Raw genomic sequence first — 23,855 nt, 5'->3', positions numbered from 1 at the left:
AGGTACTCTATATCTCAGTTCGTAGATCGTAAAGCGGGTCAATAACTACTGTATTTGAGTTTGTCTTCAATAGAGTTAAGAATTTCTATATTTGATCACCAATATATATATCTGTACATATGTTTATTGTTTTATACCGTTGGATTTGCATTGGTAACAGTGGATTTGGTTTTGCATAAAATGGTATGTTTTATATGATTTCCGGTATGGACATACTTATATGTTCATTATATGTGGATACCAATTATTGAAGATATGATTATATGAACTATGATTATATTTATCTTGAAATTGTAAGAAGTACACGTGTAATTAGAATTGACTTGACAAGAATAATATGTAAAATCAGATGGATAAGAAGTGGTTTGGACTAACCTCATCATAGGATAGTCTCCACGGGCTTATGCATGGAAACTTTATTATCAGTCTTGGATCGGGACATGATCTTGTTTTATCCAAAGCCGGAGAAATAATTGCTATTAAACTTGGAATTTAAGATAATAAGAAACTGATGGCACGACATGATTAAATTTATATATATATATATATATATATATATATATATATATATATATATATATATATATATATATATATATATCTTTTGATAAGATGGACATTGATGACTTATGTGCATGTTACTTTGAATGAGCTTTTTGAATATCGTTATGGTAAGTATTTTATCTTCTAGTATTATTTATCTGGTTATCTTCCTTATTATTTATTTTTGGTGTGGCGGTGGGGGACTCTTACTAGAATGGAAAAGCTAATATCCACCTCTTATATTTTTGTTTCAGAGTCACATAATGCGTAGTTTCAGATGGGTAGAACAGAGAGTTCGAGCTTCAGAGTTATTAATTAGTTAGTTAATTTATTCTATTTTTTTGATACCAATGAATATATGAAAATTTTATAATTGAACAAGTTGGTTATTTAATCATAGTGGTTTTATTTAGTTGGATTAATTGATTATTAATTGTTGATCTAAATTTATGGAATTATTTAAAAATTATCCATCTAAGGCTTTGCATGATCTCTAGGGCATCACTTCAGGGATTATGCAACTGTGTCACCTGACCGACCCAGATAGCGGGCTCAGGCGTGACATCTTCATTTTGCTTTCAAAAATTGCTATCCTTGTTGAATAGCATTGTTGGAATAGTTCTAACAGAATTCAAACTACATGACATGCTATCCCTATCCCTATCTCCTTGTTAATGCACCTTAGCGAATCCAAGATTTGGGTCTCCCACAATGCTGCATCACAATAAATATGATTTTTAAGCTGCTTTCCAGAGCTAATTTCATTTTCTCAAAATTCGAACTTGAATTTTTAGTTGTTTCTGAAAACTCAATAAGGCCAGATCCAGCAAGCACTGTTTCACATATCGTGATGCTTGGCTGAATTGCTTTACAATTCTCACAACTTAAATCCTAGTATCATGGATGTCCTCATGAATACACACTTGTTCAACAACCTAAGTTTCTCCATTGTAACAGTCCATTTTACCATGTCTCTACTGCCCAGATGCAGGTGGTCGAGGGACAGGAGAACCATGCGGAGAGAGAGAGAGAGAGAGAGAGAGAGAGAGAGAGAGAGAGAGAGAGAGAGAGAGAGAGAGACAAATTGGATTAAAAAACAAAAGTGTACATCAACCCAGTTACCCTCAATAGGCAGACCTCTCTGCTCCAATTACAATTTTTTTCCCTGGTGGTGAGAAATAATAGAAAAATACAGCTGATGTCATGAAGACAAGAACATCATATAGGTAGGTAGGTCTCCCTTTGCCTACCTTTGGATGCCAGAGATGCTGGATGGAGAAAAGGAGTCCCTGTTCTACGCCCCTCAGCCCTGCCAGTGCTTAACAGCATCCGGTGAGGTGGGTTGAGCTGCTTGCTTTGGCTTTAATCTTGTCAGACTTTTTTCTGGCATGCTCACTTTGTTTAAGGTTTCTGTCTCTACCTGAAGGTTTCTTTTGAACTACTCTTTTGAAGTCGGGGTATCATTTTGCCTTTGAGTGGGTCTCTGTCAACATGGTTGTTGGAAGCAAGTATCAAACAACTCCATGCAGACAAGTGGTGTCCTCTGATGGCAGTCATCATTGCATAGTGCCCATACTTTTTCTGTTGCACTTGATTCTTTAAAACATTCCTTTATATTAGTAATCTTAGTTGAGTTTAATTTTAAGTTGTCAGATAGCTTGAGAGTTCGGTGCAAGGTGCTTAAGCATGTCTGTTATACTGGAATCTCACTAGGTCCTTCATTATGTATTATAGTATCTATTTCTTTGTTCAGTTTGTTTGCAGGTTGTGAGCCCTCCTTGCCCTCTTGCTTGATCATAGAAAAAAAGAACTTATTTATAATTAACAAGAATCGCTCGAGCATTAAAATGGGATCTCCCAAGCATTACAATGGGTTGCTCTCAGCATGCATAAATCTAAGGATATAATACTTAGAACTTGATGATTAGAAAATATTCATGAGATGGTCCATTACAGCGTATTGATAACTAGTGGAGCTTCCATATAGAGCTGTCACTACAAAACACTAATGATCTGCTTCCTGGTTACATTTGTTAATGGAAACAGAAAGTAGTGGCTTGTTTCTTTCTCCACCACTGTTTGTTTTTGTTTGGTGGCCAAGTAAAGCAATCCAGGGCTGGTGATCAATCAATTTTAGCTTCAAAGATGGGTTATGCATCAAAACTAGCTACATTCAAACCAAGTTAATCATGGTGGTTCCTTGTTATCACCATTTGACTTTTTTTTCAATATTCTAATCTCTTTCCATTCATGAAAATTCGTTGACCTCTTAAAATTTATGTTGATCAAGTATTATCTTGATGATTGGAAGAGGAGAATCCTATGAGACATCATAGCTAAAAGAAAATCCCTTGTCAAAGGGAATAGCAGTTGTATCTCCAAGTCAGGTGTCAGTTCATCTGTCACTTATTGGGCTGCTTCATATAAATCCCATTGACAAGTACAGAGTGTTGGGTACTTGGATGGTGAACTACTTGGAGATCTAACTAAATCCTGTTGGCTGACCTCACACCAGCCTCAGCCAATCCTTTCCCCTAAACCAATAACAATTCGATCAGCAACAGCCCAACAGCCTGAGCAAACCTGAAGAAACATCAGTTAGATGGCTTCGACAAAGGAGATCATATGAATAAATGGGGATTGCAGTGGTAAATCACCACAATGTCATGCTAGAGCTCTAACCAGACAGAAGGGTGACCAAGTGCTGGATAGTAACAGAACTCCATTGTTATGTTAGGCTCACTAGGCCTCTGTTAATACTTGAGCCTGTCGCAGCCACCTTATTTTCACTGTAAAGACCTTGAAGAATATGGGTGAAACACAGCGAAATATTCAGTTGTCACAAAGGCATGAGAATGTATCTCAATTCAATTGGAAAAGAGGACATTTCATGAATTCTGCTGTGTTTCAATCAGGATTGCCTTCCAATCAAGAAAAATGATGGATAGCTGCAGCTTGTACTGCACATCTGAAATATCATCTAGATGCAGTTTCATTACTAATTGTTGTTTAAAGTTATCCAGTAAATGATGGCATTGGATGCTTGGTTCATCAGGAAATGCCCTCTTCACCATTGTTGTTTTCTGCTTCATCTGATTTTGCATGTTTGTAACTAGACATTTGAATGGATAGCAAACAGAGATAGAAAAGAGAATACATTTGCATGGCTGCGAGCGTGCCATGCAATTAGAAGGGAAGAGTTTAACTACATAAATATCGTGCTTGCGAACTGAGATATCGATGAAGTGCAGATCTTTTAGTCTACCCAACATGCTAACAGCAACGTGTTCAGATATTAATTCTCTTTCAGAAAAACTTGTGAAGTAACAAGATGTATTGGATTAAACTGGGCTTCCGTCGAGCATACAGTACCATAGATAGGCTTCTAAGTCATTTCTACTGGACTACAGCATACTCAAAGTCCTGCAAAATACAAATATCCAGAGAAATGACATCATCTTTTTTTTTTCTAGAGAATTTCTCATCATCCCCTACAAAGCCCTGGCTTCTCTTCTGTCTCGCAATCTGCTGCCATCCTAGAAGCAGTCAAGGAACAAAATCCAACATCACTTACGCTCTTTCTTGCTGAAACCAGCTGTTGGGACTTCTTACAATAAGCAATTGCTCCTTGGATCGAGTTCTCCATGTCCGAATTCACACTGCTGCTCCTCTTCAGCATTGCTGCCCCGTGGAGACCATTTGAATTCACGCTTGAAAAGGATGAAGAGTTGGAAGAAGAGCCTGATGAGGAAACAGAGGAGGATTTGGTTGAAGAATGCCGCTTAATGGCACCTGAGAAAGACCTCCTGTGGCGACAGCAATCCTCTTCTTTCATCTTCTCTCCGTCGAGGCTCTTCATGGTTGTAGTAGCATGGTTACGTACCGCTGCATTTCTTTCCCTTCGGATTTGCCCAGATGGATTCCTTTTCCCCGACTTCAGGTAGCCACTTGAGCATTCTTTAACTTCAGGGACCGCGCATTTCTCGTTCGAACATCCGGATTTGGTGAAGAGAGACTTGAAGTAAGCTTTTGAAGCCTTCAGCTTGAGACTCAGGGAGGACTGCCTGATGAACTTGAGCTTCTTAGACCAAGACTTCTTTGGGTGGGACTGGACGAGCTCTGCAGAGCAGTCGAAGTAGTAGTCCTCTGCATCGAGCTCTCCGCTTACATAACAAGAAGCAGCAGGCGAGACGTTGCAGGACTCAAATGGGGTGGTGGTGGCAGTCTTGGTGTTGTTGTTGGTGGTGGTGATGAAACCCTCCTCGAAGGATTCCGGGTTTTCTCCATAGGCAGGTAGGTTGGAGCTCCGGAGGAGCTTTTGGACCATCTGCAAGCGCGGCGGGAGGTGGAGGGGGAGGAGCTTCCCTTTGTAGAAGAGCTCATCAGCAGGGGAGGTGATGGGCTCTCTCTCAAGTGGGGCAGACATCTGGAACTCAAATTCTCTTGAATGTGGAGGAGAAGTTACGTTGTAGCACCAGAAGGCAGCAGAGCTGACGTCCATATCTATGTACTCCTCTTCTGCTGCTAGTTGCTCATATGGAGGGAGGTCCCTTGCCATACCAGAGTAGTAGTTTGGGTTACTGGCAAACTGCTCTCTTTGTTGCGATAAATTCTCTCACTCTTGTGTCTTCTTCCCTTCTCTCTATTCCCTGTTTTCTCCTTGATGGTGTGGCTTTGAGGTGTTTGTTTCCTTGGGGGTGGGGCTCTGTAGGAAGGACAGAGAGGGGAGTTTGGCATCCTTTAAAGCGAGGATAGGGCCTGGAAAAGAAGCATTTGGGAGGGGCTGCTGCAGGTTAGAAAGCCTCCAAAATAACAAATGCAGGGGAGTTATGGGGAAGACTTAAATGTCCCCAGCCTAGTCATATGGCCTATTTGTTCTCATTATAGACATCTCTCTCTCTCTCTCTCTCTCTCTCTCTCTCTCTCTCTTCCCGGGCACCACATACTTCAATGCTGCCTCTCAGTTTCTTTATGTTAATTTAAAGTTCTTGCGCTGTTATTTCAATGAGTTCTCGCTATCTCCATTGTTCTCCCTCTTCAATGTCTCTCTTTTAAGTAATTTTAGTCCAACACAGCTACCCTGCTGGTAATTTGAATTTGAAAAGAGCCCATACCCCAAAACCTGGACTTGTGTGCCTCAGGCATTGAACATCACCAAATATAATATAGATTACAGAGTAGGACCTAAATTTGGCACGTGGCTTTTGATAACAGCTGCTTGGAACTCCTGCATGGTTTTCTAAGACTTGTTGCACCAGAAGCTGATTTCATTCGCTAGACAGGGCCACTTGACCACACTTGATCCTTTTTGGAAGTGATAAGAAAAAACTAAGGGGGTTGATGTGTTGAGAATCTATGTATCGATGCATCCGTTCAATCAGGTCCTAAACTAGATTAATCTAGATCGGTATGAAAGCTTTCTGCGACAAACACTACGATCATGGTTGATGAAAAACTATAACATTTTATTAAAGGTTAAGATTGAAAATCTTGCAATCTCTAAATATATAAGGCAATAAATCTAATGATAAGTAGGATCTGTTTCCGTCTTTCTTTCTTCTGTTTTTTTTTTTTTTTGGGTGCTGCCTTGTGGACAATCAAACATTGGACAGCCCACACACACTGAGCCCATCTACCCAACTGAGATATGCTCCAGGCATTGTGTCTGCAAGCATGGGCATGAAGCTTCTCTCTAGATGCTCTGCCTGTGTTATTTTTATATCATATCCTCTGGTATCCAAATTCCAGGCAAGCCTTAGATGATGGGCTAGGGATTTTTTGTTTTTTTTACTATGTATCAAGAATCTCTGATGGCTCTTGGATGTTGTTTGTGATTCAGATTGTGGAATGGAGAAAGACCAATAATTGATTGATCAGGGAATTGTAATTCAAAAAATTTGCATTGATATCCTCTCTTTCTTTGTTATCTTATCCTCGGGTAAACTTAAAACGCTTCTAACTCTGTGGCTGCCCGCTTGAATTTTTAACTCAGAAGACCTTCCCGACATTTGTAGGTGGGTGACAAATAGCTTACATTAAGAAGACTACGCACTTCAAAGCTCGAGGGTCCCTTTGCCCTGCCTAAATAAAAATAGCTCCTATAATTGCTGTTCTAAAACAGTATAAGAGGCCCTGAACACAGAAAGGTCCTCTGCTTTCTCTTTCTCCTGCTCTCATTCATGTTAGGACCCAAACAGAAGCAAAGATGGAGCTTTTCTATTCTGACGTTTCTGAAGAGGAGTGGCTGCTAGCATCCTTTGGGAACTTTGAGACCCCATCACACCAAACAAGTCTCTAATGTTTCGAGCTTGCCTAGAAAGTATGTGGGTCCGCGTGACATAACAACACAAGAAGCAATTCATAGTTTGACACCGCCCATGATGTTGATGATAGGAGCTTTTAAATTTTATAAGGTTGACATTAGCTCGAGGAGTAGGTGCTAAGCTTTATAAAATTTCCATGGATCGAGGTCAATTATGTACATGAGATAAAAGTTGTTTTTTAGAATTAAGTTTTTCTGTCATGCACCAGCTGAGAGCAAGTTTGTGCATTGGTTGATGTTCCTGAGAACAAGTTTCTGCAATCCATTATTAGTTGACACAGAGAAGGAAGCTTGAGGAATACTTCTTCTTTTTTTTCCCAAATGCAATCATCAAACAACAAGAGATCCACAAAGTGATTCCCAGTCACCATCGCCACTCCGGTTTTCTACATATTTTTAGAACGAAATGCTCACAGGGATGACCTTATGGTCCTTATCAGGCCAAAAAAATCTTCCAACATCCAACAACCAATACCCCTTAACAAGGAAATTGATCCTCTGGTTGCTCAACCAACGAAACCATTTTTTTTCAGGCCATTTTGGATTCCCAAGGGGGCCTCTAGACATCATCAAATGGCCAATGAGGATCGTGTGATCCAAGATATAAAAAGAAGCACCTACTGAATTACTCATGCTTCTTAACAGCCAGCTCCTCGAATCAACAAAACTGAGACCTGCTCAAATTGGGCTACAAGGCGAAGGTTCCGGCAATTACAATTACGATGAGGACGATCATGAATATCCTATTAGACCACAACAGGGTTTACGACATGATAAACCGTGAGAAATAATGCCTCCATTCTCTCGCTCTCACACACTACACGCGTAGACACTTTTACTCTCTCAACAATACCATGATGAATGTTGAGAGGATTTGCATTCACAACCTGATCAAAAATTCTCCAACATATTGTTCCATTTCTCCTTTGAAAGTTTCGATCAAGCGTCAACAAGGTTACACATCCTAGACTCTCATAAATTTATTCTGTTCTCTAGCATGATGGCAGTCGCTCCCTACAGAACACCTGTTGGTGTAATCAATTATACTTTTTCCCTGATCAAACATATCTATCTAATCAACCTGATCAATCTGGCATGCCTGCAACTATCGATCCATAAATTTGTGTTTTTCAGGAAACAAATTGCTGTCAAAATTCTACAAACAAAGGTTACATTTTTTTTTTTGGACCTTTTGACCTCCAAGGCAAATTTCAATGTCCCCAAACCTCCCATGTTTTCAAGAAAGCAATTCGTAGGTCCCAGACTCCTTGACAAATCAGAAGTCACTCAAGTTCCCTGCATAATCCATCCACTCCTTTGACCTGCTAGGATTCAGACACTGTCTACACAAGTGGCTGAACATTTGTCTCGTTCAGTCATAACAGTAATTGCAGTTTCCCTTCTGACATTAAAGCCGCAACAAAAGTAAATCTATACGTCAAGGCAGAGTTGCAGACGCTTCTAAAAAAAAGGCAATTGCATTTTATCCTTCACCTTTCATGGTCATAAATTTAATGGATGCAATTTTGGCCTATAAAGTTGAATACTGGCTGCAATTAGGGCCCAAAACATTGTATGGATCATTTCTTACATTGGTATACTATTATCCCCTGCATAGAATAAAGATATACATTAGACGACCAGCAAGAGTCCCTTCAATACTTTGGATTTCATTTATAAAGAGGGGGGGGGGGGGGGGGGGGGGGGGGGGGGGGAACGGGACTTACTACAGTGCATCATTCAAGTTAGATGTCAGCCTTCTATGGATTTAAAACAACTGCTGGTATTTGCTGTTGACTGTTGATCAACGCCCTCTTGCTCTCCAAGAATAGCTAGAAACCTTGCCTCAGAACATGTAGCATCAGATGCGGCAGACAAGTATCTCAGCCTGTTCCCATTGAATCATAGGCCTTTTTCACCAAACTAAAACTGGACGTGGTTTCTGTTTACCACATAACAAGTTGCATATTATTGGCAGGTAATGTAGCCAAATCTACTAGTTATTGAAGCCACATAGGATAAGTGAGGAGGGAATGCAATGCATGGGGCATTGTAAAGGGGAACCATTATTTTACACCAGACCACCTTTCTTCATGTGACCGGATGCAACTATGAATCCACCGACCTTCATAATGTCCCCTCATTAAAAATCAATAATTTACAAATGAATCCTTTAATAGAACCGGCATACATTAACTGAATTTGGCAGCTGCCGTAGATTGAACAAATTATCACCAGGTAAGTGAGAAGAATTACGTGATCAAAATTTTGATACTGTGTTCTGAGGGTTAATCCTAGTATTCAATGTCGGGCAATGGCATTTTCCAGTAATTCCAAGAGTTGAAATCCTCCTGCACACCATGCCAAAAAATAATCAATACAAACATATTAAAGGCTTAAACTTTCCATACCAGTTCGTAAAGCCAAAGCTTCTGGAAATATAAGAGCCTAAATTACACATACTTAAATCTACCCATTCGACTTTCAGACCAGATAACTATGTGTTTTTTTTTATAATTTGGCTGCATTACTTTGTAACAATAGCATTCTGGCCCAAGTACTCAAGTCCACTACCGCAAGTTTTCCATAAAAAATGGAGCAAAAGCCCAGTCTGCTACCAAGAGTAGGATGAACCAGGGCCAAGGAGATGCACCCAACCACCGTGGACCATTGTTGCTAAAATCACCATAAACCAGGGAATGAAGCAGGCAATGAGGAATCTTACTTATGGGGCTCACGGCAAAATCATGGATTGTTTATTAAACCTCAAGCAAAATTAATATGCTTGTGTAGGTGCGCAATGTGGGAAAGTGTTATTTGGCATGATTGGACAAGTTTGCTCGCCTGAGACTAGCCCGTTGCTTGTGACCTTTTCATCTGTAAAGTTCTAGCATCGACTACAATCCTAAAGAATGAAGCCTGCTTGCTCCTTAATTAAAGCTCTTAAACAAGCTTCTGTTTATGTATGCATGTATTTTTGTATGTATGTATTTATGCATGTGTAAGCATGGGGAGGGGGGGTGCGCGCATGTGGCTGTGTGTATGATGAGCCTTTAATGTTAGCTGTTCAGTTGTTTAAATAGCATTTATCCTTGCATCTATGGAAGAATACAAAGTACATAAGTAAACCATTTTCTTCATTGTGTATTAGCCTACATATGTTAACCATAGAAAACTATATCTTATGTGCTGTTTGTCTATTTTTAGTTAGATGACAAACCTGCTCGACCAGTGACGGTGGGAACATGTCATCGACCAGTGTATGCAAGGAGGTATAAGATTTCACATCAATGCAGTGATTGATAGCCACTTCCCCCTGTGAGTTTTAAGGATGACAATTAGTGCAATCTTGCTATGTCCTAAACATCAACATGAAAATTGAAAGGAGGAAGCCTACCTTTGGATTAATGATAAATATTTTTCCTTTTGGAATTCCAATTTTCCTGTAACTAAGCTCATCTGTGTCTCTGTTCCCAAAGCCCGCATAGAATGGGTTGTAGTCAGAAGGAAAAAGTGCTCTAATGTCCTGTCAAAGAAATAAAATTCCAGCGAACTTATAATTTGAAAGGAAATGAGAAGTTCTCCCTAAGAATGAATTTCCATGTGAGTAATTGCTTCCTGCTTTTAAACAAAAAACACAAATGGATATACATCATGGCCATTATTTCTCTACAAGTATATAAATAAGGTGTTCTTGATTCAAGAGACAGATATTATAATACTAGAACAGTCATCTGAAGGCCTCAACTATCTACCCAGGCCTTTGCACCATCTATATCTTTTTATAATTTGATATTTGGACTTTTGGAGAACCAACGTTATAGACACATAATGAAAAGTAACCATATATACACACATAATGGATGTCCTGTACCTTTCACATAGCATAAAATTCCTCCCCAAGAATGACGCAGAAAACCATCCATGCGAAATGACGACACACCCCACACTCCATGTGCATTTACAGCTTTCTTCTTTTTTGTTTGTTTTCTTGAATTGATGGAGTCCATAAATGCAGCAGTTTAATAGTTGAACTCCAATCAACCATCTTTGATATTTTCCACTGGTTAAGGGTGTATCCATGGACGGAGGATGAGGATCCCGGCGACGGTGACCACCCCCCGAGGGTGAATGTGGGAATCAAGAACGATGAGAACGCAACCCTGGTCCGACCGGTGTCGGCGTAGGAGGTACAAGAGGCAGTCTGGGCGTTGGCTGCAGACAAGGCCCCGGGACCTGACGGCTTTCCCCCATTCTTTTTCCAACAGTACTGGGGTATCATTCGGATAGCGGTGGTAGAGGCTATTCAGTGCTTTTTCTCTCAGGCGGTGATGCCGGAGGATTGGAAAGCCACCTTCATCACGCTCATTCCGAAGCGTCAGGAGGCGGCAGAGCCCTGTCACTTCAGGCCCATTAGTTTGTGCACAACCCTATACAAGGTTGTGGCAAGAATAATGGTGGGCAGGATGAAGCCCCTTTTGCCTGGCATCATTAGCCAGGAGCAGGGGACGTTTATAGCTGGCAGAAACATTTTCCATAATGTTCTGTTGGCCCAGGAGATGATGTGGGATCTTCAGCGAGCATCGAAGCGACGTAGCTTGATAGCTGGATATGGAGAGAGCTTACGACAGGATCAGATGGAAATTTCTTCAGCAGGCACTGGAGGCGTACGGATTCCATAGGTGGTGGATCGGATGGGTCCTGGGGTGTGTCCGGGGGCCAAAGTTTTCTATTTTGGTCAACGGCACACCGTCACCCTTCTTTGAGTCCACCATGGGGCTGCGTCAGGGATGCCCTCTATCACCATACTTGTTTATTATCTGTGCTGACATTTTGTCTCGTGACTTGCAGAGAGTGTGTGCCCGCCGGGAGCTGGAGGCCTATATCCCTGCACCGGGAGCTAGTCCTCTTTCTCATTTACTTTTCGCTGACGATTGTCTTCTTCTGGCCAGGGCGCAAGTTTCTAATGCACGGATCCTTCATAGGATGGTGGCGGGTTACCACACGGCGTCTGGTCAGAGAGTTGATTTCCAAAAGTCAGCTGTTCACTTCAGCCCGAGCACGGAGAACAGGGTCAGACAGGAGATTCGAGGAATTCTGCAGATACCTGAGCAGAAGACATTGACCTATCTGGGAGTTTCCATCACAGGCCGCAGACTACGGGTGGCAAAGTGCTCCAGTCTGGTGCAGCGGGTACAGAGCAGGTTGGAGGGATGGAGAGCGGCCTCCCTGTCTATAATGAGGAGATTGACATTGATCAGATCGGTGTTGGGGTCCATGCCAGTATACCTTATGGCCAACACCGTGGTTCCGAAGACGACCTTGCTGATGATCGAGCGACTGCTTCGGTGCTTCCTGTGGGGGTCACACAGCGGAGGCCGCGGGGTGCATTTGGTGGCCTGGGAGTAGGTCTGTCGGCCTACCAGTGAGGGTGGTCTCGGGGTGTAATCCCTACTGGAGCGGTGCGAGGTTTTCATCGCTCGGCATGCAGCTCGATTCCTGTTAGAGCCACACGGGCTGTGGAGTCAGGTGATGGCAGCCAGATACGGTCGAGAGGGCTCAGAGGGGGCATGGAGTGGGCGTTGAGCCTCCTTCATGTGGCGCGAGATTAGGAGGTACTTGCCGACAGTGTCGGCAAACACCAGATGGCTGATAGGCGATAGGCGGAGTATTGATATGACTGCGGACCCATGGGTGAATACCGTTCCACTGAGGTGCTGGCCGACCATAGTCGACACTGAGGCAGTGGAGGGGTTGCGGGTTTTTGATCTCCTTGCCCCCGGAGAGTCAGCTTGGGATGAGGCCAGACTACAACAGTTGTTCGGAGGACATCTAGCTGAGAGGATCCGGTACCAGGATGTGGGGTGCCAGATGTCAGGATTTAGGGCACCTCCTGTCGGTCCAGTGTCAGACTGGGAGACCTTTCTCGTGTTATCTAGCGGGAGCATGAGCCGGGGCAGGACTGCACTTGGATCTGGAGGTTGGGGCTTCACCCGAGGGCGGCACTCTTCTTATGAAAGGTGGCGCGAGACCGCCTTCCGACGAGAGTAGTGCTGAGCAAGCGTGGCTGGGGGATCCCAGCGGAGTGCGGGACATGCAGTGCTGAGGAGTCGGTGGACCACGTGCTCTTCCAGTGTACGTGGGCGAGGTCGGCATGGCAGTGGGCAGGGATCCCGCAGGAGGCCTGGTGTGGGAGGCTTCAGTTTCTACAGATAATACGACAGTGGTTGGCCCGCCCTTGGACATGTCAGGAGGCTATCAGAGCGACTTGCACAGCACATCAGATCTGCCTGGCAAGGAACGCCCGCACCTTCGGCGAGCGCAGGGTATCACCAAGGTTTGTTGTGGAGTTCGCTTGTGTACAGGCATTGGAGATCAGGCCTTCTTCAGATGGACCTTTGACAGCTCGGGACACCTGGGGTTCTCTCTCTGCTCAGGTAGCTCCTCAGATGGTATTTTTCACCTGGGAACCCCCACCCCCCGATTTTTCTCAAGATCAACTTCGACGGATCGGTATTGGACAGAGGCGCGCGGGGTGGTGCGGGCTTTGTGATACGGGACCCACACTCCAGAGTGGTGGCAGCAGGTGGCTGCCAGTTGTTCGGCACGTCGGTCCCCGGGGCAGAGCTGCAAGCTGCCTGGGCGGGTTTTCGACATGCGAAGCAGGTGTTGCAGGCCGGCTCGATTGTCCTGGAGGGCGATTCGGCCACAGTCATCGAATGGATCCAGAAGGGGCTGAGGGGTGAGAGCATAGACCACCCCTTGGTTCGAGATATCGGGATGATGAGGAGGGATGGGGTGGCCGTCCAGGCCAAACATGTATTTAGAGAAGCCAATGGGGCGGCCGACTGGGTGGCTGCCTTTGCGACACATCATTCAGGGTACACCCTTTGGGCGGGGGAGGGGGAGCTGACATTGGCACTCCACGAGTTAGTGTTTTTTTGACTTTATTGGGTGTATTCGTACACGTATTGTATGAAAACCCGTTTTCAGCAAAAAAAAAAAAAGGTGTATCCATGATTGCACAAATGTCTTCCATCATCTTCTTTTACACACACACACACAAGTTATAGACACACATAATGAAAAGTAACTATATAGACACACATAATGGATGTTCTGTACCTTTCACATAGCATGTAAAATTCCCCATCAAGAATGATGCAGAAAACCATCTATGTGAAATGACGACACACCCCACACTCCATGTACTTTACAGCTTTCTATTTTTTTGTTTTCTTAAATTGATGGAGTCCATAAATGCAGCAGTTTAATAGTTGAACTCCAATCAACCATCTTTGATATTTTTCAATTGTTAAGGGTGTATCCATGATTGTGCAAATGTCTTCCATCATCTTCTTTACAGTACATCAATAACCCCCAACCCCCACCACACACACACACATCCTTGAGATGTATGTATGTATATATAATACGTATATATATATATATATAATACGTATATATATATATAATACGTATATATATATATAATGTGTGTATATATATAATATGTATATATATAAATATAATATGTATATATATATATAATATTTGAACCTGTTATTTCAAAAATGTGCCAGGCCATATTTCATGCACTACCAAATAAAATAGCATGCTCTTTTATCAAATCATTGAAATTACATCTTTTATTCAGTTCATTTCCAGTTAAATAAACATTTATTTGTATCTGTTCGAAGAATTACCTCCAAACATGCAATCTTGAACTCATGAGGTGCTCTACGTATAACTGTCACAAAGGAGAAAAAAAAGCAATTAATCAGAAAACTGAAAGCATCCATCGCAAAATTCACCCTGCTTATAAGTTGCTCTTTGCATCAACTATTTCTCAGGTCTAACATGACAATGACAATTTAAATCCTTAAATAATTTAAGCAAGAACTCTTCACAACTTCTTTTGGAAATTGAAATAAAGTAAAACATGAATATGTTACATTCAAATAACAGAAAAACTATAATCAACCAAATGGTATTAGCAACTTATGCAGGTTTCATTTTGGCAAGCATATCTCTTTCTGATAAGAGATCAATATATCCCCTTGGTAATAAGGAAATTAAATTAGAATTTCGACTCATATAGACTCTTATCTGCACATAACTTGTGCTCAACAAAAGGTCAACATGGTATTTTAACAGAAGGTAGTCTACAAGCTAGTAGGATCATAGAAATCAGAACAAACACATTGATTCCCTCAATTCCTGAGAGCAATCAAATACTAAAAATGTGTGCCTGAGCGAATACTAAAGATAGTGAGATATAACACATTACCTTCTCGATACAGCGAAGGGAACAATCCATCAGGTGAAATTACGACAGGCCCGTTAGGTAGTGCTTTCCCATCCTGCAAGAATCAAAAGAATTCATTGAATCTGCAGATAGACCTAGCAAAACTTCAAAGCCAAGCACATGAAGATCACAAATTAGTGGAAAATAAATGCTCCCTCTAAAAGCCATAAATGGAAGGTTTACAGTCCAAAGCACAAGAGGAAGGCCAGAGCAATGGCGCCTTTTTTTCCTTTTTCAAAAACTAATCATGCACGAATCAGCAATTTTTTATCCTAAGGACTCCCCAGCGAAGACAAGGAAATCCATGAAGCGACAACCAAAAGAAGATATGCCACCTGTTTCAGATTGAGGAGAAAGCTTCTGGTGAGATATGCCTGGACAATAGCTCTTGCACTCAGGAACAGTAGTTGATAGCCATTTTCCTGATTTGAAAAGAAATAAAAATTTATTGTCAGTCTCACATAACAAAGAACAATCACTTGTTCAAATAAGAAGAATAAAGAATAGAGCACACACATTACCATATGGATATAAGGCCCATATTGCCCAGCTATAAAAAATTATAGGATAAAGAAACTTTAGATAGCTCAGAGTGATACTATGATATAAGATTCCAGAGTAATTAAACCCTGAAATATTTCCTCAAATGAATATTCTTGATGCAAACAAAAAATAGGAGAAAAATAAAGCTAGCAAATTAATGTCAGAAGTCTGAGAACAGAATAGGTACATAAACATAATATATATAGAGAGCAAGAGAGAAGAAGGGAAGCTCTCTCTAATATCCAAACTCAAACGATCCAAGGAAAATTTGCCAAGGTGATTTACTATGGTTACCATCACCTGATACTTATCCGGATGCAGAATATTCATATTCCTCTTTTATGCTAAGTCAAACCAGACCAAAAGAATCCCATAAGCTAAGGAAATATTCTTGTTTCTCTAGTAGAATAATAAATTGGACACTTGCTTTCTATTGATGGACCAAACTGAGACTACACCAAAGGCCTACTCTCAAACAAGGGTATCAGAGTGGTAGCGGATTGGTATAGACTAGTATAGAATGATACAATACTGGCACAAAATACACCTCATGGTGCCAACAGCTCAAAAATGAGGTAATTATTCAAGCATTAATAGAGTCTGGTGCATAAAGCCTTGCACAAAAACTTGCACTTCTTTGTTCCTTCCTTAAATCATAAATTAAAAAAATAAATCAAATTTGAGAATTTTGGATACTACAACCTTAAAAATCACAATTCAATTGCATACCTTTATTGCAGAAAAAAGTCGTGCTACCCCAGATTGAGTCCAGTCCTTTCCAACTAGAGGCATGAACTGGCCCAGGACATCAGACCTAAAATATGCAGAACAAATTATGCAATTAACAATATTCTCATATCTAGAATCAATGAACCTGTCCTATGAAATCAAACCTGAAAAGAAAATAAACAATATGACATTACTTCATACTGCAAAGAAGAATTCTGAATTCAAGAGGGTATTTTAATTCTATATAGATGCTAAATGCCTCTACTTAAAAGCAATGAACTCTGTTCATCAACCTGTTAACACAAAATTAAAATCTTGCAAGCTCCTATATTTAATAGTTGGGTAAAGAAAAACTATATACAGGTTTTACATTGAAAAGAAGGACAAAAAAAAAACCCCTATTAGCATATAAAACTCTCTTTTCTGTCAAAGAATTCTTGATCTTATAAAAAACAACATTTTTTGCATCTCAAGGACCATACAATTAAAGTATTACTCTGGAGTTTCAGCTAATTTTGGCTGAAAGTAGCTGAAGCATTCCAGTATGGGCAAAAGATTCAGGCCAAGAGCTAGCCTTAAAATGGGACAAAACATAGAGCATCTCCCAATAGCAATTGAAACAGGCAAATTAATCATTTTTAAAATTTGTCTCTATATGCATTGCCTATTCCAACAAATAAATTGCCCAATATCACTTTGTCCAAGAGTTTGAAAGAAAAAAGAGATAGGAAAAATTGTGACAGAGATAAGAATAATTTTTGGAATCATGAAGCAAAGCCTGTTCTCACCTTCTCCAACTACCAAACTACACCTCAGCCTAAAGTTTTAAGCCTCATTCACATCCTAAGACTACTACAAAGCCTAGAATCTTGATATATCTATGGGTTCTTATACCGAAGGTGATCGAGTTCTTTCCTCCTTTTTTTCTGAAAAAAGAATATAATTAAATAAATCCACAATATGCATCTCTGACCTTCTCTCGATAACAGTCAGATGTTCATTGTAAAATCTAGTTATTTGAACAAAAGATGCTGTATACTTTCCAAAAGCATAGCATGCAACTCAGCTACTGACAGATACTAACTTGGTAATGGTTCCATCAACATCAGATATGACTATCCGTGTATTCCACTTCCACAAATAAATGTGTGCATCGACCTGTTGAAAAGGAGCTTAATCAAATATCATTAGCAACATATCATGGAATGAGTCAATAGTCATTCATTAAATAACAGCAAACCTGTTGCTTCCCTAGAACTCTTGTGCTGAAACTGAAGGCTATCATATTTTGACCTTCCTTCAGATTTAAAGAAGCAATCTGCTCATTAGTTGGAATATTTGTCCGTATGAACTGCTTGCGCGGAGACTGATTTGTGCCCGCATGTGTGGATTGTTCTGTGTTTGGGCTCTGCAATCCAGATTCTGAATCAACAAAAAGCTCCTCACTTGAGTTACTATTACTGTGCTGAAGGGACCTGGCCCTCCTAAATGGAATCGGCCACAGTCTCCATCTGCGGCTGAAAGAAGGTGAGACTTCATGTGTCTCTTCTCTGGATTTCAACGTGTCCTCGTGTTCCACCAGGATTGAATCCTTCGGCTCAACTGAAAAGTTCGGACCAAACACAGCCTTCCCAAGAATGATATGAGCAGCTTCATCCCACGGCAAATACTTGCCTTCAAATCTAACAATGAGGTTACCATTCTTAATGATGGATGGTCCAGATGCCCTGAAGCTCTCCTCGGAAATACGATGGGCTTCAAAGGCTTCCCCAGCAGAATTAAAGCCCATACCAGGTCGCAGTAAGTTCCCACAAAGGGAAATCTCAAAGCCTGTTAAAAGTTATAAACAAGTGATTAGCAGCAGAAAATCACATAAGCCATACAAAATGAATAATAAAAAAAAAGATTCATCCTTATACAGTTAAACGAACTTACCCAACCCAGAGAAACTCCTTTGTAATCCAGGACTCTCAGTTTCATTGCTTTCTTCTTCAGTAACAGACCCCTCTGCAATTGTTCCCATATGTTCCTTATCATTGCTTACTGAATGGACTGAAAAATCACCCCACTCCTCAGAAATGTTTTCACCACTCACATGCTTCCTATCAGAAGATTCATTCTCCATGCTTTTGCTCCATGACTCCTCAAAGAATAACTGATTGGAATTCTGAAGAAATACATCTGCACCAACCACCTCATCTTTCTGATTAAGGTCAACAGAGACATCATCTTGTGATTCTTCAGTTTCTACATTTAGAGGCTGTGATGCATCACCTCTACAGTTAGGGTCAGTGCTTGCTGTCATTTCCGCCAAAGCAATGCCGCTCAAGGAAGTAATTTCCTGCGAATATTCAGAGACAACTTTTGGGTCCAATTCCACGGCCGAAGAACCCTCAATTTGCATATCACCCTCAGCCTGGGCCATTAAATCTAAACAACTCTTGAACATATCATCTTTAGTCAAACCCACTCCTGCATCCTCTTGTTCAGTTTCACGGTTACCAAAATGGTGAGCCTCTTCAACATGGACTGAAACCTCTCTACAGTCTTTAGAGTCTTCCACCTGATTACAAGGAACATCTGTATCTTTCGTTGTAGATGCATCTAGATCACCAAACAAACCAGCTTCCCACACAACTCCGCTTGTCCTAAAATCTTCACCAGAGCCTTCCCCCCCGGGTCCTAGATGGAATTGCGGGGTACTCAATTGCACATTTTCCGTGTTCTCTTCATTCGAAGAGATGGGTGCCATGAGGACATGTCCATCCACACTGACCAACACCATTTCCGAATTGGACTCATTGGATTCTTTAACCATATCCTCCACCTCGTCTAAACTCCCATAGTGATAGTTGCCAAACCCAGATGATCCTGCCGAACTATCTGGGGAAGCCTGCTGATCTTGAAACCTGTATAGCTGATCATCATTCTCAACCTCCCCTTTGTTTTCATCAAAGATATTCTCATGATCATCAACAGAATTGTCAATATTATCACCCTGATGTGACTGAGGAATGTTGGACTCATTCATAGCCTGGCAACTGGAATCTGCATCAGTACTTCCTGCCATAACTTCTCTCATGAAATAGGCCTGGCCTGAGTTATCAAGATACATATGGAAATTGGCTTCGACACCATTAACAGTAATAGTCACAATCTTCTCAGCACCTTTAAGAACACCCTGGAACTTCCCAAATCGCACATACCATGGCGTACTGCGGTAGGTCCCATCTTGTTGCTCTACAACAATAACATCAACAGCACCACCGAAGGGGTGGAAAGGGGTCGCAACGGAATAGACACCTTGGGAGATAAGGCTCCCGACCTTGCCCACCACGTTCATCTTAATTGGAGAAGAGCGATGCCGGCAAAACCCTGATTTATGACATCTAAACCCCAAGAATACGATTTCAAATCGAAATCACCAAAGAACTCAACAAACTGGCCTTAGGTAATAGATAAGATATACAGATAAATGGGAATCACCCTCGAAGTTCTTGTCGATAGTTTTGGCTCTAATTTTCACTGGTTTTTCTGCCAAAAGAAAAAGAAAAAATATAGTCCGATAAACATTTGGCCTAATACTCGAAACTTTATCCATCCAAGAACACAACTTTTTTGTCAATCCGGGAACCTAATACAAAATAAAGCACATTTTTCTGGTCTATGGCACAACATTTTTAAATCCAGTAAATGATGAAAGGGGAAAAAGAAAGACAACCATATGAGAAGAATCGAGAAAATGAAGAAGAAAAAACCCTACATAATCGTAACGCTGGATCTTGCATCAAAGATGCCACGATTCTTGAAGGAACGCGCAGACACTGAAACAATTCGACACAAATCAACCTATCGACGAGCAGGATAAGTTTCTTGGAATCTTTTTTCTTTTTTTCTTGGGCAAATCAAACTAAGAAACGACTCTTGGAAGCCCATAGAAACGGCATAAAGAATCAAAACCCATCAAACTTCCGGAAAAAATAAAAGAAGCGAGAGAAATCGAAGGAAGAGAAAGAGGGAGACAATGAGATAAAGACACGAGGACTCACCTACCAGCGAGCTGAAGGAGAGAAAGAGAGAGAAGAAGCAGAGAGCTTCGGGAGTTTCCTCCTTTCTTCCTCTCCTCTCTTCCTTGGCTTCTAAATTCTATAATTCTTGGAGACGTCGATATCGGTGGGGTTAAGGAGCCGTGGCGATCGGATGGAGGAAACTGGCCAGTTCGGAGTTCGGAGTTCGGATTCGGACTCGTCACGGCCTCCTACTCTCATATTTATAGGTACTCGTCCGGTCGTCCCCATGGATTAATTAATGGATAAAACCCCCTTTTTGGGTGAGATTATGACGGAATTTCGCCTCCTTTTCTATGGGATTAATTAGCTAATGACGGTTGCTCCCACGGACATTTCGTAATGGGTGACGCGGTCGATGGCCTCGACGTTTTATTTGAAGACAATTGCTTCGAGGCCCAAGCCAGTTACCAATAAAGCCGGTAATCGGTGCTCCAATGGATCACCTCTGCCACGTGGCTCCCTACTGTTACTAAACGAATCTTTCACGATTTCCATTCGCGATCCGGTCACCGCCAAGGACGCGAATCGATCTGTATAGCGATTTAATTCCTTGGACATTATCGGAATGTCCTTTGATGACGTTTGAAACTTTGAATAAAGAAAAAATAATGTCAAATTTCTTTTATTTATTATTTTATGATACTTGCGTGAGGATAAATAAATCTAGCCTATCCAACGAGATGCGGTAAGCTGACCGAGGTTATCTTTCTCCCCCAAGCCGTGTGGTGACCTTAATCTAATCCGGAGTGATATAAAATAATTGTATTTGGTGTGTCATGGTCTAGTAATTAAAGATCCTCAAATAAATTTGATATACCATGAGAATCCAAAATTACTGACGATTAATATCAAAAAAACCTCTCAAATATGCTAAAAGAAATTTTTATATTTTTAATTCTCATAAATTAAGGATAGAAATAAGCATACTGTGATTCATATAGTGGTCCTATTATTTTGTCACAGACTTTATTTTTAGTCGCCATTACTCTATAAAATTAAACTATATTCTAATTCTAAATATAATATTTCTCCAACATAATAAAGTGAATAGAACATCTTCCTTGACCCCAATATCAAATATTTTAGCACTACACCGACATTAAAAAAAAAAAAAAAACAAGCTCAACGCACATGGAGTAGAAATGGATAGATCAAAAATATTTCTCTTGACATTAACTTTGAACAAATGGAATCATAGTTAAATCCACGCAGTATCAACATTTGCAATATATTCTTATTATTCATTTTTTTTTCTGCACATAAATTTAAAGCTACCACGACAATTAACTTTAAAATATTTGCTGCAATTTTTGGCCTTTTGCCAATTATTCTATCTATATGAGGGCCCATTATTCAGGAATATGGCTTTTCGTTTTTCGTGCACCCATGATTTTAGCAAATTGTATGGCAATAACAAGCGCTCGCGCGCGTGTGAGAGGCAAGATGCTACCTAGCTATTATTATTAAATAAAGCTTATATATAAGTAATTATGTATATGAAGCAACAAGGATATATTGGTATGCTATCCAAAGGAAAAGAGATATGACAAATGCATAGATTGAACTAAGGCACAATTGCTTTTCTTTTTCCTTGGAGCTATATTCTATGTCATATTATGCTCCATGCCAACATCCAGTGCACGGGCACAACTTCAAAAAATTTATGCACAAAGAATTTTGATAAACATTTTTAAAAATAGATAGATCTACATGATCTATAAAAAAAATCTATGTATCTTAGATCCTATATAAAAAAAAAAAATATTCATCTCAAATGTACAGACAAATCTATAAGATGAAAAAAATAAATTTTTCTACATATATATCGATATTCAGAAAAATAAGATGAACTCAGATAAATATAAAAAATCAAAATACCAAAATGTCAAGAAATTAATGCCTTGCAAAATTAAGAAATCACTGCAGCTAAAAAAGGAAAGATAAAGGAAACAAGATAGAAATCCAATTTTCTTGTGAATGGTGTTTCCTTGTGGATACTCTTTCTAGATGGCACTTCTTGAAGTCTCTTACATCAAGCACATGAGAATTTGGCCAATACTTAATTGCTGGATCAAGATCATCTTGTTGGGGTGATCTTGAATATCCATCTTTAAGGATAGATTTTTCATCGCTTAGTCGGATGGTGATTTGAGAAATAAGGGTGATCTGGGATTACGGCTATGTAGGATTATTAAGATGCAATCAAATATATTGGTCTCATCATTTTTATCTAGAATATCTTTGATCTTGGGCGGATCACCTTCCACCAAATGTATTTTTCATTAAAATAAAAGCGAAGATTAGGTGTGGCGCGTGAAGAACGCGGTATGTTTTTAAGCCATGATCTTTTTCATATATGGGCACGTGCGTCGCTGGATATCTTCCAGAAGAAGTTTGAGATCCTCGTGGAGCCAGCCTGGCTTCTGACGTGAACGCTAGAAGATATGGTTTGGCTGGTGCTAGATTGCCCTCAGATTTTATCCATCACTTGCTCCTTAACGGAAAAAAAGAGTTTAGCTTAAAAAATTAAAATAAAAAATGTTGAGAAGAAAGTATGTTTAATTACTCAAGTTTCGTTATATTACAAGTAACAACATTGTTGGTTTAGTTCAGTTGCAACGTCAAATATTATATCGCATCTTGCAGAGATCTCAAAGTATTACTATTATTTTTTTTATCTATCTGTATAGATGCCGAAGCAGCTATTATGTAATTGAGGGGTTAACATTGTAAAAGAAGATGAATCAGTAGATCTTGATTGCTAATTGTTGTTATCTTGTAGGTCTAAAGGGGATCTCCCATAAATCCAAGGTATCCTGATCTTTTGTCCTGTTTTTGTATCCACCAATAACTATAAGAGGCATGATTTAAAGCCGAAAAAATTGCTGGGAGGCCATTAATTATAAAGTTATTTAGATTTTCATCATACGCAATCCGGCATAAAAGATGGTTTTCATATCCATATCATTATCTTGAATTTTTTACTCTATCAGAAATGATGAAATTGACTTCTACCAGAATGAATAATGAGAGAAACCAAGGTGATGCATGGGGAAAGGAAATTTTCATCATTGTTGCATGATTAGTTTCCCAGAACAATAAGATTAAGATGCTGGTATAAATTAAGTAAAATAAAATCGCAGGGATTTTAGTAAGGTTAGGTTCTTTTTCCCAATTTGCAAAAAGAAGATAGGTAATGTGCATTGAAATTTATCAAGATCATGAATTATAGTAGGTGCAAGATTTGTATTCAAACTACTAGTATCCAATTGATGCCCTATATTGTTATGCCAATTTTTGCATGTTTGTTTTGCAAAGCAAAGAATATATTATGATTCAA

The 23,855-nt window shown here is 40.3% G+C and overlaps 2 protein-coding genes across 12 annotated transcripts; both read right to left on the bottom strand.

Moving 5' to 3' along the window:
* Window positions 1-3,895: 3,895 nt before the first annotated feature.
* Window positions 3,896-5,243, bottom strand: LOC103702910 (putative membrane-associated kinase regulator 4). The gene has a single exon (XM_008785548.5). It carries the CDS (start codon window positions 5,099-5,101, stop codon window positions 4,028-4,030), a length of 1,074 nt encoding a protein of 357 aa, XP_008783770.3. The 5' UTR covers window positions 5,102-5,243; the 3' UTR covers window positions 3,896-4,027.
* Window positions 5,244-7,156: 1,913 nt separating this feature from the next.
* PAH1 (Lipin family protein) lies at window positions 7,157-20,688 on the bottom strand. 11 transcript variants are annotated; one of them, XM_088703605.2, is made up of 13 exons: window positions 20,499-20,688; window positions 18,381-19,979; window positions 17,686-18,275; window positions 17,530-17,603; window positions 16,446-16,530; window positions 15,509-15,595; window positions 15,156-15,228; window positions 14,572-14,615; window positions 10,263-10,391; window positions 10,086-10,181; window positions 9,122-9,216; window positions 8,593-8,807; window positions 7,157-8,475 (listed from the first exon to the last, which is right to left on the bottom strand). In XM_088703605.2, the coding sequence occupies exons 2-11, from the start codon at window positions 19,786-19,788 to the stop codon at window positions 9,160-9,162; spliced, it is 2,643 nt and encodes an 880-aa protein (XP_088559731.2). In that variant the 5' UTR covers window positions 19,789-19,979; window positions 20,499-20,688; the 3' UTR covers window positions 7,157-8,475; window positions 8,593-8,807; window positions 9,122-9,159. The 11 variants fall into 11 exon arrangements, with proteins under 11 accessions (XP_088559731.2, XP_038980939.3, XP_088559730.2 ...); XM_039125011.3 differs by having other exon boundaries at window positions 20,495-20,686; XM_088703604.2 differs by having other exon boundaries at window positions 8,593-8,990; window positions 20,495-20,684.
* Window positions 20,689-23,855: the final 3,167 nt, after the last annotated feature.

This window comes from Phoenix dactylifera, chromosome 8 (genome assembly GCF_051530095.1).
Source record: "Phoenix dactylifera cultivar Ajwa chromosome 8, Ajwa_hap1_PhDact_Kaust_v1.1, whole genome shotgun sequence".
NCBI lineage: Eukaryota > Viridiplantae > Streptophyta > Magnoliopsida > Arecales > Arecaceae > Phoenix > Phoenix dactylifera.
Note: the sequence above shows the minus strand (reverse complement) of the source record. Positions and strands in the feature narration are given on the sequence as shown.

Excerpts from the sequence above, each read along its gene's own strand:
- PAH1 (XM_088703605.2), bottom strand. The coding sequence starts at position 19,788 with ATGAACGTGGTGGGCAAGGTCGGGAGCCTTATCTCCCAAGGTGTCTAT. Across the intron at positions 15,229-15,508 it reads TTCTCCTCAATCTGAAACAG|GATGGGAAAGCACTACCTAA; the intron begins GTGGCATATCTT and ends TGATTCTTGCAG. Across the intron at positions 10,392-14,571 it reads TCAAGATTGCATGTTTGGAG|GACATTAGAGCACTTTTTCC; the intron begins GTAATTCTTCGA and ends TTTCTTTGACAG.
- LOC103702910 (XM_008785548.5), bottom strand. The coding sequence starts at position 5,101 with ATGGCAAGGGACCTCCCTCCATATGAGCAACTAGCAGCAGAAGAGGAG.